Source organism: Scyliorhinus torazame, chromosome 17 (genome assembly GCF_047496885.1).
Source record: "Scyliorhinus torazame isolate Kashiwa2021f chromosome 17, sScyTor2.1, whole genome shotgun sequence".
NCBI classification, from domain to species: domain Eukaryota; kingdom Metazoa; phylum Chordata; class Chondrichthyes; order Carcharhiniformes; family Scyliorhinidae; genus Scyliorhinus; species Scyliorhinus torazame.
The window spans coordinates 111453682-111468019 of record NC_092723.1 but is presented as its reverse complement, the minus strand read 5'-3'; the positions used below and the strand labels follow the sequence as shown (position 1 = coordinate 111468019).

The window sequence follows — 14338 nt, the reverse complement described above, 5'->3', positions numbered from 1 at the left end:
TGTGTGCAGTTCTGGTCACCCTATTATAGAAAGGATATTATTAAACTAGAAAGAGTGCAGAAAAGATTTACTAGGATGTTGCCGGGACTTGATGGTTTGAGTTATAAGGAGAGGCTGGATAGACTGGGACTTTTTTCCCTGGAGCGTAGGAGGCTTAGGGGTGATCTTATAGAGGTCTATAAAATAATGAGGGGCATAGATAAGGTAGATAGTCAACATCTTTTCCCAAAGGTAGGGGAGTCTAAAACTAGAGGGCATAGGTTTAAGGTGAGAGGGGAGAGATTCAGAAGGGCCCAGAGGGGCAATTTCTTCACTCAGAGGGTAGTGAGTGTCTGGAATGGGCTGCCAGAGGTAGTAGTAGAAGCGGGTACAATTGTGTCTTTCAAAAAGCATTTAGATGGTTACATGGGTAAGATGGGTATAGAGGGTTATGGGCCAAGTGCGGGCAACTGGGACTAGCTTAATGGTAAAAACTGGGCGGCATGGACTGGTTGGGCCGAAGGGCCTGTTTCCATGCTGTAAACTTCTATGATTCTATCTCAAGGTCCTCACCTGTCATAGCCTCATTTCCATCAGTCACTGGCATGTTATTTGTGTCTTCCACTGTGAAGACCAACCCAAAAAACCTGTTCAGTTCCTCAGCCATTTCCTCATCTCCCATTATTAAATCTCCCTTCTCATCCTCAAAAGGACCAATATTTACCTTAGCCACTCTTTTTTGTTTTATATATTTGTAGAAACTTTTACTATCTGTTTTTATGTTCTGAGCAAGTTTGCTTTCATAATCTATCTTCCTCTTCTTTATAGCTTTTTTAGTAGTTTTCCGTTGCCCCCGAAAGATTACCCACTTGAATGCTTTTTCCTTCAACTTGATACTCTCCCTTATTTCCTTAGATATCCACGGTCGATTTTCCCTCTTTTACCGTCCTTCCTTTTTGTTGGTATAAACCTTTGCTGAGCACTGTGAAAAATCGCTTGGAAGGTTCTCCACTGTTCCTCAACTGTTTCACCATAAAGTCTTTACCCTGCACATCGTTGGGTTGTGGGGGTGAAACCCACATAAACATGGGGAGAATGTGCAAACTCCACAGGGACAGTGACCCAGGGCTGCGATCGAACCTGGGACATCAGTGCCGTGAGGCAGCAGTGCTAACCACTGTGCCACCGTGCTGCCCCGTTCAATTGAAACATGAACATTAATTCATAGGTCAGTTGAAAAATCAGACCAGATGTGGCGCTTTGTACTGGTCTGGTTGTTTTGTGTAAAAGCAGTCTGTAATTATTGTGAATATTAATGATTTAAATGTTTTTGCTCCACAGGCTGCCGTGTTCTTTGAGAGTGTGGTCAGAAACAGCAACAATTTTTCAAGGTAAAACTTTTTTTTTTTGCTATACATCTGGTTCTCTGACAATTTTTTCTGCCTGTCTATGTCACCATCTGTATAAATTAGTCTTATCTGAACCTTGATATATATATAATCTGTTGAGTAAAAATATTTTTCTTGAGAAGGGCAGCACGGTAGCCTTGTGGATAGCACAATTGCTTCACAGCTCCAGGGTCCCAGGTTCGATTCCGGCTTGGGTCACTGTCATCCTTCCCGTGTGTGCGTGGGTTTCCTCCGGGTGCTCCGGTTTCCTTCCACAGTCCAAAGATGTGCAGGTTAGGCGGATTGGGCATGCTAAATTGCCCTTAGTGTCCAAAATTGCCCAGTGTTGGGTGGGGTTGCTGGGTTATGGGGATAGGGTGGAGGTGTGGACCTTGGGTAGGTTGCTCTTTCCAAGAGCCAGTGCAGACTCGATGGGCCGAATGGCCTCCTTCTGCACCGTAAATTCTATGAATCTATGAAACTGTGATTTAGTTAATTTAAGCCAGTTATTAAACCTATTGTGAATGGATGTTTTTACTCAGAGCATTGTTTACCAACTGAATATTTTACCCAGTACAATGATTTCTTCTGGGTCCCATCATAGGGAACTGCTATTGGTCAATATTTGATCTGATAATCTTTCAAGGCAAACTGTTCTGTTCATACCAGTTCCAATCCATATACACAACTGGTATAAAATAGAACCTGGAATTATTAAATAGACCTGGATGATTTGACCCATAACTGGACTACATTTTGATTGATATAGGATAATACTAATGTTAAAATCCTTGTTCCTCAGTTCCTCATGATTGTTAAAGTAGGCTCAGTCTCTCAGCATTAGAACAAAGTGAGATGTTTCGAAATGACGTAATGATGCCATTATTTGTTTCAGATTTTCACCTTCTGTCCTTCAAGGCTTCAGCTGTGGTGCAGTGAAGGACCTGGAATTTTCTATATTTCTTCAACTACTGCAAGCAATGAAGGGTAAAGGGGCAGTGTTTGACGAAAGTCAGGTGAGGTCTTTCATAACAATCACATTGGAGGAAAATTAGACGGCTGGATTCTCTGTTTGGGAGACTGTTCTCGCCCAGAGCTGAATTGCACTAGTTTTATGATCCCCTTTCGACCGTAAAGCGGGGTGCAATTCAGTATTGCATGCCATGCAAATTAATGCATGGTCTGGAATCCGGGATTTCTTAGGGAATCCCACTATCGGGTCGCCATCTTGTGCTGGGCGGCCTAATTGCGATGTCTGGCGGACAGCAGCCTCCCTCCACCCGCAAATCGGCCAACCCCCACTTCCCCTCCCTGCACAGCAAATCGGCCCCGACCCCCACCACCACCACACGGCTGTCCCTCACCCCTGCATTGCATGGGAGACCCTCTATCCCCAAGTCCGGAGGTAAACCCCCCCCCCCCTCCCACACGCTCCAGGGACTCCTGTTATAGGCCGACTTACCCGGGACCCCTGTAATTGGAGGACCTACACAGGGACTCCTATGATTGAGGATATAAGTTCAATGAAGTGCAGTCCAATCTCTCAAGCATGTGATTTCTCTGCGTTTTACCTCTCTCAGCACTGCAGTTACCTCATTGCCCATGTGTGGACTGCTCTCTAGCTTCCAGACAGGGTTCCCTTTTGAGGGGAAGGGGGTGCTGTAGTGGGGATTTCTTTAGGCATGGGGTCCCTGTAGAGATCCCCTTATTGCACGGGTCGCTGTGGTGGTCCCCCCATTACAGGGGTACCTGTGGGGGGTCCCCCTATTACAGGGGTACCTCTGGGGGTGATCTCCCTTTTACAGGGGTACCCCCACGGGGGTCCCCCGTTTTCCAGGAGTACCTGCGCAGTGTCCCCCGATTACAGGGTACCTGTGAGTGGTCCCCCATTTGAGGCATCCCTGTGGGGACTCCTCGTATGACAGGTGCCCCTCTGGGGCTTTCCCTATCACAGGGGTCCCTGTGGGGGGTCTCCCTATCACAGGGGTCCCAGTGGTGGTCCCCCTATTACAGGGGTACTGATGGGGAGCCCCCCTATTACAGGGATAACTCTGCGTGGTGTCTCCCAATTACAGGGGTACCACCGTGGGGTTCCCCCCCAATTCCAGGGATACCTGTGCGATGACCGCTATTACAGGGGTTCCTGTGGGGGAGTCCCCCTATTACAAGGGTACCTCTGGAGGGGATTTCCCAATTACAGGGGGACATGTGGGATGATCCCCCTATTATAGGGGGACTCCGGGGTCCCCCTATTACAGGCGTGCCTGTGCAGTGTCCCCCTATTACAGGTTATATGTGAGGAGGCCCCAATTGTGGCATTCTTGTAGGGAGTCCACCTATCATAGGGGCCCCTGTGGGTGGAGTCTCCCTATCACACGGTCCCTGTGGGGGGGGGGGGGGGTCTCCCTCACACGAGCCCCTGTGGGGTTCTACCAATCACAGGCGTCCCTTGGAGCAGGCGGGGCAGGTCATGGTGTACTTTGGGGGTAGGCGGTGGTTGGGGGGATGGGGAATGAGGGCGTTTGAGCCTCAATTGGCTGGCATGGTCTCTACCATTGTAGTCCTTTTTTTCTAAAAATAATTTTTATTAAAGTTTTCACAAAATATCAACAACAAAATGTAAAAGGAACCCAATAGAATTAAATACAAAACAAAACAACCCAGTGCCGACCTCCCACCTATACATAAATAATAAATTAACACCCACCGAAACACATAGCAAATATATACACCCCCTCAGATCCCCCAGTCTCGCCAAACAAAAATAACACAGAACCCACAACCCCCCTCCCCCACGGGCTGCTGCTGACCATTGTCTACTGTTCTGCCAGGAAGTCTAAGAACTGTTCCCACCGCCTGAAAAACCCTTGCACCGATCCCCTTAAGGCAAATTTCATCCTCTCCAATTTAATAAACCCCGCCATATCGTTGATCCAGGATTCCACGCTTGGGGCCTCGCATCTTTCCACTGAAGAAGAATCCTTCGCCGGGCTATCAGGGCCGCAAAGGCCAGAATACTGGCCTCTTTCGCCTCCTGCACTCCCGGCTTCTCTGCAACCCCAAATATTGCGAGCCCCCAGCCCGGTTTGACCCTGGATCCTACCACCCTCGACACCGTCCTCGCTACGCCCTTCCAAAATTCCTCCAGCGCTGGGCATGCCCAGAACATATGGGTGTGGTTTGCTGGGTTCCCTGAGCACCTAACACACCTGTCCTCACCCCAAAAAAACCGGCTCATCCTTGTCCCGGTCATGTGTGCCCTGTGCAGCATCTTAAACTGTATGAGGCTGAGCCTCACGCACAAAGTGGAAGAGTTCACCCTCCCTAGGGCATCTGCCCACGTCCACTCTTCGATCTCCTCCCCCAACTCCTCCTCCCACTTATCTTTCAGCTCCTCAACCAAGGCCTCCTCCTCCTCCTGCATCACCTGGTACGTTGCCAAGATCTTCCCCTCTCCAACCTACACCACCGAGAGCACCCTGTCCTGTACCGTGCGTGGCGGCAGCAGCGGGAATTCCACCACTTGCCGCCTGGCAAATGCCCTTCCCTGTAGATATCTAAAGGTGTTTCCCGGGGGGATCCCATACTTCTCCTCCAGCTCACCCAGGCTCGCGAACTTCCCATCCACAAACAGGTCCCCCAACGTTCTTATCCCTGCTCTGTGCCACCCCGCAAACCCTCCATCTATTCTCCCTGGGACAAACCGGTGGTTCCCCCGTATCAGGGTCCACACCGAGGCCCCCACTTCCCCCCTGTGCCGGCTCCATTGCCCCAAATTCTGAGGGTGGCCGCCACCATCGGGCTCATGGTATACCTCATTGGAGGGAGCGGCAGCGGCGCCGTTACCAGCGCCTCCAGACTCGTACCCTCACAAGACGCCGTCTCCAGCCTCTTCCATGCAGCCCCCTTCCCCTCCATCACCCACTTGCGCACCATCCCCGCATTGGCGGCCCAGTAGTACCCACAGAGGTTGGGCAGCGCCAGCCCCCCCCCCCATCCCTACTCCACTCCAGAAAGACCATTCTCACACTCTGAGTCCCTCGCGCCCACACAAACCCCCGTTATGATCCTGTTGACCCGCCTAAAGAAGGCCTTCGGGATAAGAATGGGGAGGCCCCCGTCGCAACACCCTCTACTCGCTCCAGCTCCCCCTTGACCATACCAGCAGCAACCCGGTTCCCCCCTCTCCCTCCCCTCCACCCCCCACCCCCTCCCCCAGCTAGGACCTCTCCCAGCTGCATTGCTCCCCCCATTGCACTCCCGCAAGTCAGCTGTCTCCTGCTGACCCCGGCCGCTCCCGCCTCTCCTTCGACTCCTCCCATTGTGGGACTTCCCCTCGCCCTCCATTACCCACCCGCAGGCTCTTCGCCTCCCCCTTCCATCCCAAGCGCGGGAAAAAACCTGCGCTCCCCGGCCCCACCTCCTCCAGCCTTCAGCGCGGGAAAAACCCGGGCTTTCCACCTGCCCGGCCCCACCTCCTCTGGCGCAGCTCCTTTAACAGGCCCAGTCCCCTCACCCCCGACTCGGGCCACACCCTCCCCCGCGGGGCCCCATCCTCCCTACCGGCCATCCACCCCCTACTCCGTTTATTTGCCCCCCTCCAAGAGCCCACCCGACAGACCCAACCAAAACAGTGCCCAACCCACCCTAACCACCCACACCGAACCAAAAATAAACAAGAACAAAGAACCCCCCCCTCAAAATGTAACACAACAACAATCTCCACACCCGACCCCCCATCCCGACCCTCAGTTTGTGTCCAGCTTCTCGGCCTGAACAAAGGCCCACGCCTCTTCTGGGGGCTAAAAATAATTGTAGGTGACCCACAGACGTGCCGGCTGCAGCATGCCAAACTTCACCCCCTTTCTGTGCAGCACCGCCTTCGCCCGATTGTACCCGGCCCTCTTCTTCTCCACCTCCGCGCTCCAGTCCTGATATATTCAAACCTCCGCGTTCTCCCACCTGCTGCTCCTCTCTTTCTTGGCCCACCTGAGTACGCACTCCCGATCGACGAACCGATGAAACCGCACCAGCATCGCCTGCGGCGGCTCGTTAGCACTCTATGGGCCCCTTCCAGCTCCAGGGGCCCCTGGAAGGACCCCGCTCCCATCAGCGAGTTTAACATGGTGACCACATAGACCCCCACGTCCGACCCCTCCAGCCCCTCCGGGAGGCCCAGTATCCGCAGATTCTTCTGCCTCGACCGATTCTCCATCTTGTCGAACCGTTCCTGCCATTTCTTGTGGAGCGCCTCGTGCGCCTCCACCTTTACCGCAAGGCCCAAGATCTCGTCCTCGTTAACTGAGATCTTGTGTCGGACCTTGCGGATCGCCACCCCGTGGGCCGTCTGGGTCTCCAGCAGCTTATCAATAGAAGCCTACATCAGCTCCAGCAGGTCCGCCTTGAGCTCCCTGATGCAGCGCTGGATAACCTCCTGCTGCTCCTGCGCCCACTGCATCCACGCTGCCTGGTCCCCGCCCGCCGCCTTCTTGCTCTTCTTCCCTCGCACTTTCTTTGGCTTCACCACCACTTTTTTAGTCGCCCCGCTCCTGGTCCAAGCCATACACTGTCGGGGGAATGTTGCAGTCTTCTTCCCACACCGGGAAATGTTGAAAAAATTACGTTGGGGGCCCTGAAAAGAGCCCAAAAGTCCGTTCCAAGGGGGAGCTGCCGAACGTGCGGCTTAGCTCCGCATAGCCACAACCGGAAGTCCCTACCATTGTAGTCCTGATGTGCCGGACCTCGCGATGGGTCAATGGGCAACGATTTCCCGCTTGGACCACGGTTAGATCCACCATGGCAGGTTCACAATTGTAGAAACCACAAGTGAACCTCACCCACGTGATTCCCGGCCGTGGGAACCAGGGGAATCGTGAGGACGAAGCATAATGCGGCAGGCCCTCTAAAGAGATGCAAATGGGTCATTACAACTCGTTCAATTTGTTTACATGCTCATGCTGGCATGCGGTGAGGAACTCTTCCATGTCGCTAGCGGGTCTTGAATCATGGCGTTCAGGCGCCAATCACAATTTTGCCCCGGCGCCCAATTCCTGGTCCCATTGGGGAACGAATGCCGTGTGTCCAATGGACGGAGAATCCCGCCCAGAATATATTCATGTAAAAAGTTATGCAAAGTAATTCTCAGATGTGGAAAGTTGTGTTCGAATCAACACCTCCAGAATCCGATTCATGTAATTTCTCCAAGTCCAAACTATTATTGCTAGGAGTACCAATTTATTAAGTCTACCGTGCAATGTCAGAACAATAGCCATAGATAATAAAGCAGACATGATCCCCTTGACCAAATAACTGATTGGACACACTTTATAGCATCAACCTCCGAGAAAGCTGGCATCTAACCAACTTCTAGCAAAACAAAACACAACAAGAAGTACTGAATATTGTTAGCTGTAATAAGTCCATGGAGGCAGTAGTCCCTTCACCAGAATTCCTTTTATTAACATACCAATAGTAGTGCGGCCATGTGCATTCAGCTTGCAGTCCACACTTGCAGTCATGCACGGGCAGCACGGTAGCACACGTGGATAGCACTGTGGCTTCACAGCTCCAGGGTCCCAGGTTCAATTCCCCACTGGGTCACTGTCTGTGCGGAGTCTGCACGTTCTCCCCGTGTCTGCGTGGGTTTCCTCCGGGTGCTCCGCTTTCCTCCCACAGTCCAAAGACGTGCAGGTTAGATGGATTGGCCATGATAAATTGACCTTAGTGTCCAAAAAGGTTAGGAGGGGTTATTGGGTTACGAGGATAAGGGTGGTAGTGAGGGCTTAAGTGGGTCGGTGCAGACTCGATGGGCTGAATGGCCTCCTTCTGCACTGTATGTTCTATGTTCTATGATATTAGTGAATGCAGGTTGTTGTGTTCTCAACATTGTATTTACAACTTTTTTTTCAGCTGAGCTGCATGTCTGCTAGACTGCATGCTAATGGAACTTCATTGGCCATAGAGACCTTTCCTGTGGACGTTCTGCTGTTCCTAAAGTATGTTATATTTCCTTGTAATTCTCCTCCATTGTGTTGTTGAACAAAGTTTTGATGATGGTGATCTCCATTTGTGCAAAGGCGATAGGGAAGTATCTGGGTCACATTGATCAAAAGTAAAATTGTTTCCTTATGGCGTGACATCGGAAAATATGATGAGTTGAACTCATTAGTCAAAGCTGTAGACCACTTATCAACAGCATGAAGTTTCGTCAAGTCCTGGAGGTTTGTAGAATTATGAATTCACTGAGTCTTTTGAACATTGTCTGATACACAACTTTTTGAATGAACCAGGAGGAAAAACAATTGCAATTATTTTGAATTTGACTCAACAGCATAGGTTTTAATTTAAATATTTGCCAGTTTTGAGGTAAATGTAATCCATAAATTAACATTACAAAATGAGAGACTGTAAAGGCAGTTTTATGGTCCTCAGTGTCCAACTTTAGGGGAAGGAAGAGTCTGAGATCTTGCACTGAGTGTATGCAAGTATCTGAAAATGGATATCTTTGAGAAATCACCAATTGAGCTGTTCATTCTCCTTCATGTAATCTGAACATAGCTCCTGTTTCCCTTTGCAGCTCTGCACAGTTCAGGAGATCCTCCAACTGCCGAGAATTCTTCAAATCTGTTGGAAAGTCAAACATCAATGTCTTACGAAAAGGGTCAGCAAGAAGACAAAATCTGTTAAACGATGCCAGGATCTGTTTGGTAAGGATAAAATAGTGAATCGGTCCAAGCTAAGCATTAATTTAGTCAGCATTCTTGCTGGTACTGATGAAAGTCAGTTTCACATTGTGGCAATGTCAGGTAATGAGGAATGTTTCAACATTTGGGCAGCACGGTAGCATAGTGGTTAGCACAATTGCTTCACAGCTCCAGTGTCCCAGGTTCGATCCTGGCTTGGGTCACTGTCTGTGCGAAGTCTGCACATTCTCCCCGTGTGTGCGTGGGTTTCCTCCGGGTGCTCCGGTTTCCTCCCACAGTCCAAAGGTGTGCAGGGTAGGTGGATTGGCCATGATAAATTGCCCTTAGTGTTGGGTGGAGTTCCTGGTTTATGGGGATAGGGTGGAGGTGTGGGCTTGGGCAGGGGCTCTTTCCAAGAGCCGGTGCAGACTCGATGGGCCGAATAGCCTCCTTCTGCACTGTAAATTCTATGATTCCGCCGTGGAGAGTGATTGGTGAGAGTAGTCCTTCAAGAACCAGTTTAATAACCTACATGAAGTACACAGAGCTGGCTTGATTGTTTTCCCCGTGTGGCTCAAGTATGAGCTTCCTTGCTAACTATGGGGCCATTACCATGTGTATATAAGGTCAGCCAGATAGTAACAGACCGAGAGAGTGAGACAACCTGGCAAAGTCTAACTGGGCCCCTTTATAAATAGTATGTATTTTAAATAAATGTCTTCTTTGTATTGCTCGTCTGACTCCTCGCGTATTTATTAAAACCAGCACTTGAGTGGAGCTGAAAGAATAATGATGGTCACAATAAATCTCTTGACAACTCACTTCACAGATGCCCATTCTATTTGATTGCTGATCTTTCATCATTCTGTTCAGTAAAGCTTTCAAATTCGTCAGTATTCAGCTTTGAGTTCTGATCATGAGTGCATTGGTTAGTGCCGGGGTTCTCAAACTGCAGTCCGCGGTACCGGCGGTCTTAGGTGGTGTGTGGCATTTAGAAATTGCTGCACATCTGCTGGTGTCTGGAGAAGTTAGCCTCTGATTAGATGGGTGTGGACAGCGGAGTGAAAGGGAGAGAAGGCCTTGGAGCGGATCTCAGAGTGGACACCACAGCGTGGGGGTCCAGAGTGAGCCTTGGAGTGGAGGTTTGTCCAGCGCAGGCCTCGGAGTGGGGGCCGTTTCTCGCTGGCATAGGAGGCCGGAGGGCCTTCCAGCACTGCAGTTATTGTGGAGGACCATACAGCAGGGCCCTCAGACCGCAAATGATCCAGTGCGGGCCTCAGAGTAGGGATCCAAGGGTATCTCGGAGTGTGAGAAAATGTGTGTTGTGTGTGTTGGAGGATAGTAGAGTCTGCAGCTAACTTTGTTGCTGAATTGCAGCTTTCTTAACATTGTAAATTTGGGCAGTTTAGGAAGACATGCTTCAAGCTAGATTAGTTTGTAGCATTAACAAAGTCAGCATTCAGCAGCATTTTTATGAGAAAATCCACACTTAGTTTCAAGAAAGATCTCTAAATTTCTCAGGGCATGGAAATGGCTGCCAATAATGCAAAAGATATTCAGAAAGCCAATTGCGGCATGCAGGCGGGTGCACTGCATCAAGTCAAGAAAGAAGCTGCAAGTAAAATATTTGAAGTGACTGATGACTGAGATGAATGCAGACTTATTTCTTCCACTATATGTGAACTGAGCAGGAAGGGACTGAGAGGAATGGAGGAAGCACGATCTTCCAAACACGTGAACAACTTGAAAAGAAAGAGAATGATCTGTGATCACACCGACAGTGTCTTTGGATGTGCTTTCGTGAAACTGGAGTTGTCATGATATGCAGACATGCACATAATGAGATACAGACAGGCAGCTAATGAACACAGAGAACAGGACATAACCAATCAGCAGGCAGAATACTGGGGGGGTGGTTTCCCTCTATAAAAGGCACGAGGCACTCACACTCTGTCTCTTTCCACTGGGGAGATCTACAGAGTGAGTCAGGTGTATATATCACATAAGTCCTCCAGCACGTGGCTAAGAGCTAGTCTGGTTCAGTCAGACAGAGTAATCACACTTAGGTGAGCAGAGAGTCGAACTCGCAGAGAACTGAGCTAACAGGTTCAATAAATCAAATTGAACTAACTTCAAGGTCTGGAGTATATTTCAGTTATAGCTGCATCCAGTTGCAGCCCGTGTTATCTCTGTGCTTAACACGACAGGAGTCAGTTAACGACATTGATGAGTTCACCAATGTGCTCCGAAATGCAGGTGAGTATGAGGAGCTTGAACTAATTTGAGCCGACATTTGCAAACTCTGTGAACAGGAAATTGAAGCTGATCCACTGAGACAAACCAATTGACATGCGCTTTCATAGTCGAACACCGCAAAGTGAAAGAACAGCCAGCACTTCCCACCTGGACATTGCACAACAGCCAACATGGTCAAGCAAGGACATACCCACCAAACACAAGGGGAACGTTTTTCAAAGATCAGCAGGGGAGACTGAGGACTTGTAGCAGAGACAAAGGATCCAAGACATTCCGAACTAGAAGTGTAGCAACCAGAATAAGCCTGATGAAATTGCCTCCGATTTGATGGTTGCTCATGATCCACTGAAGAAAGTTGATGGGCGTTCAGTGAAACTTCTTTGAGTATCTCAACAGAGGGCAGAATAATCTCGTTTGGACTGTTGCTCATCTAGCACCGCTTCTGAATGTGGCAAAGATTCCAATGCAAGTATGACAGCTGACTGATCCAGGCCACATTAGAAAAATATTGGGCAGAACCTCCGGTGGCAGCCATGGAGTGAGCGATCGCACACAATGGATTTTTTTCTTTCTTTTCCCCGCCCGAATGGCAAACTATTTGAGGGTAAAACGTACAGGTGTGCCTGGGGAAGGTGATACTCCTCTGGTGTGGCTTCTGGATGGATCCACAGAGAAGGAGTAGTGCAAGAAGGAAAGAGCTGCGGGAGCAGATAGTCTTCGAGGTACACCACAGGAAAAGATGGTGGAGGACAAGGGTCAGTGGTCAACCGAGTAGATGGGGGAGTACTTGAACAACAAGTTCTTGCAACACAGGAAGGAGGCCCTGAGAGATCTAGTGAAGGAGGTGGAACCGCTGAGACCTGGGTTCACGCAAGTGGAGCAGAGGCTGGAGCCCCAGGGCCTGGCGATCCAGAACGTGGAGGAGGCAGTGGGGGAGCACGAAGAGCAATTGGCCTCATTGGTTGCTGAAATGGGAATGATGCAGGAGAACCAGAAGGGATGCCGGCGCTTCTGGTAAATGACTATGCCCCAAATTGGGATGATGTCAGGGAGCATTGCGGACTTGGATTTTCATCGGTTGATTCCCCATCGGGTCCTGAGTCGTCAAGGGTGCTTGCAGTGGTGAAGGAGCTGAGGGAGTTTATGGAGCGCAAGGGTTCAGGGGTTGGACGTGTGGAGATTTGAGAGGCGGAGGGCGAAGGAGTTTTCATATCTCGTGCACAGGATTGATTTTTCCTGTTGGATAAGACGTTGTTGGTGGGGGTGGCCGTCTCGTAGTATTTGCCGATTGCGGTTTCTGACCACGCACCACTCTGGCTGGATTTGCGAGTGGCCCGTGGGGGGGGGATTTGCGAGTGACCCGTGGGGGGGAGGTGGGTGTGCAAAGCGCCCGCAGTGGACGTTGGATGCGGTTTTAAGCGGCGATAAGGAGGTGTGTGAGGGCAGCCACTTGTGAATACATGGAGCTGAACAAGACGGGGAGAGTTCATGGCCGGCACGCTGTGGGAGGCACTCGAGGTGGTAGTCAGGGGGGTGTTCGTATCAATTTGGGCGCATTGGAGAAGATGGAGTGGGAGGAGAGAGCAAAACTGGTGGACAAGATTTTGAGGATGGACATGAGACACTCGAGGCGAGACTGTTGAGGGAGAGGCAGTGGCTCCAGATGGAGTATGGCTAGTTTCAAATGGGAAGGCAATGGGGCAGCTCTGGAGGATCAGAGGGGCAGTGTATGAGCATGGGGAAAAGGCAAGCAGGATAGTGGCCCATCAGTTGAGAATGCAGGAGATTTGCAAGTCTGGGAGCGCTGACCGAAAAATATGGGTTGCCCCAAGGGAATGCATTCCGGTATATGCAACTGAGGGCTTTTACGAGGCAACAGGTGAGGGAATTCCCGCAGCTCCCGACGCAGGAGGTGCAGGACAGAGTGATCTCAAAGACATGGGTGGGGGACGGTAAGGTGTCAGACATATATAGGGAGAGGAGAGACGAGGGGGAGATTATGGTAGACGAGCTGAAAGGGAAATGGGAAGAAGAGCTGGGGGAGGAGATTGAGGAGGGGCTGTGGGATGATGCCCTAAGTAGGGTAAACTCATCGTCCTCGTGTGCCAGGCTAAGCCTGATACAATTTAAGATGTTACACAGGGCGCATATGACTGGAACACGGCTTAGCAAATTTTTTGGAGTAGAGGATAGGTGTGCGAGATGCTCGAAAAGCCCAGCGAATCACACCCACATGTTCTGGTCATGTCCGGCACTACAGGGGTTTGGGTGGGGGTGACAAAGGTGCTTTCGAAGGTAGTGGAGGTCCAGGTCGAACCAAGCTGGGGGTTGGCTATATTTGGGGTTGCAGAAGAGCCGGGAGTGCAGGAGGCGAGAGAGGCTGATGTTTTGGCCTTTGCGTCCCTAGTAGCCCGGCGCAGGATACTGTTGATGTGGAAGGAAGCCAAGCCCCCGGGTGTGGAGACCTGGATAAATGACATGGCAGGGTTTATAAAGCTGGAACGGATTAAGTTCGTCCTAAGGGGATCGGCTCAAGGGTTCACCAGGCGGTGGCAACCGTTCGTCGAATACCTCACAGAAAGATAGAGGGAATGGAAAAGAAGAAGACAGCAGCAGCAGCCCAGGGGGGGGGGGGGGGGGGGAGGAACCAGAGGGATTCTCAGGGATGTCAATATATAAGTATAATATGTATAGGTTGTTGTTATAGATAATTGTATATTGGACTGTTAAAACATATTTTTGGAGAATATTTATCTGGGACAAGGCAGTTGCCATTTAGTTTTGTTTTTGTTTATATATTATTTATTTCTTGTTTATAAAACTGGCCATTGTTATTTATATTGTTATATTACTGTGTAAAGGATACACAATGTACTGTGATGGTTGGCCAAAAATTTTCAATAAAATATTTTTTTTTAAAAAAGAGAATGCAGGAGATGGCGAGGGAGTTTAACAAAGTGAGGGATGATGAAGACAAGGTGGTGATGGACCCGGAGGGGGTGAATGGGATGTTTGAAGCGTTTTATAAGAGTC

General features: G+C 50.0%; 1 protein-coding gene across 1 annotated transcript in view; it reads left to right on the top strand.

Moving 5' to 3' along the window:
- Positions 1–14338, top strand: part of LOC140393469 (uncharacterized) — a 470641-nt gene that overhangs the window by 232155 nt on the left and 224148 nt on the right. The window contains exons 126-129 of the mRNA XM_072479798.1: positions 1321–1370; positions 2263–2383; positions 8277–8362; positions 8944–9073. Of these exons, the coding sequence (XP_072335899.1) occupies positions 1321–1370; positions 2263–2383; positions 8277–8362; positions 8944–9073 (387 nt within the window). The remainder of the gene's footprint in view (positions 1–1320; positions 1371–2262; positions 2384–8276; positions 8363–8943; positions 9074–14338) is intronic.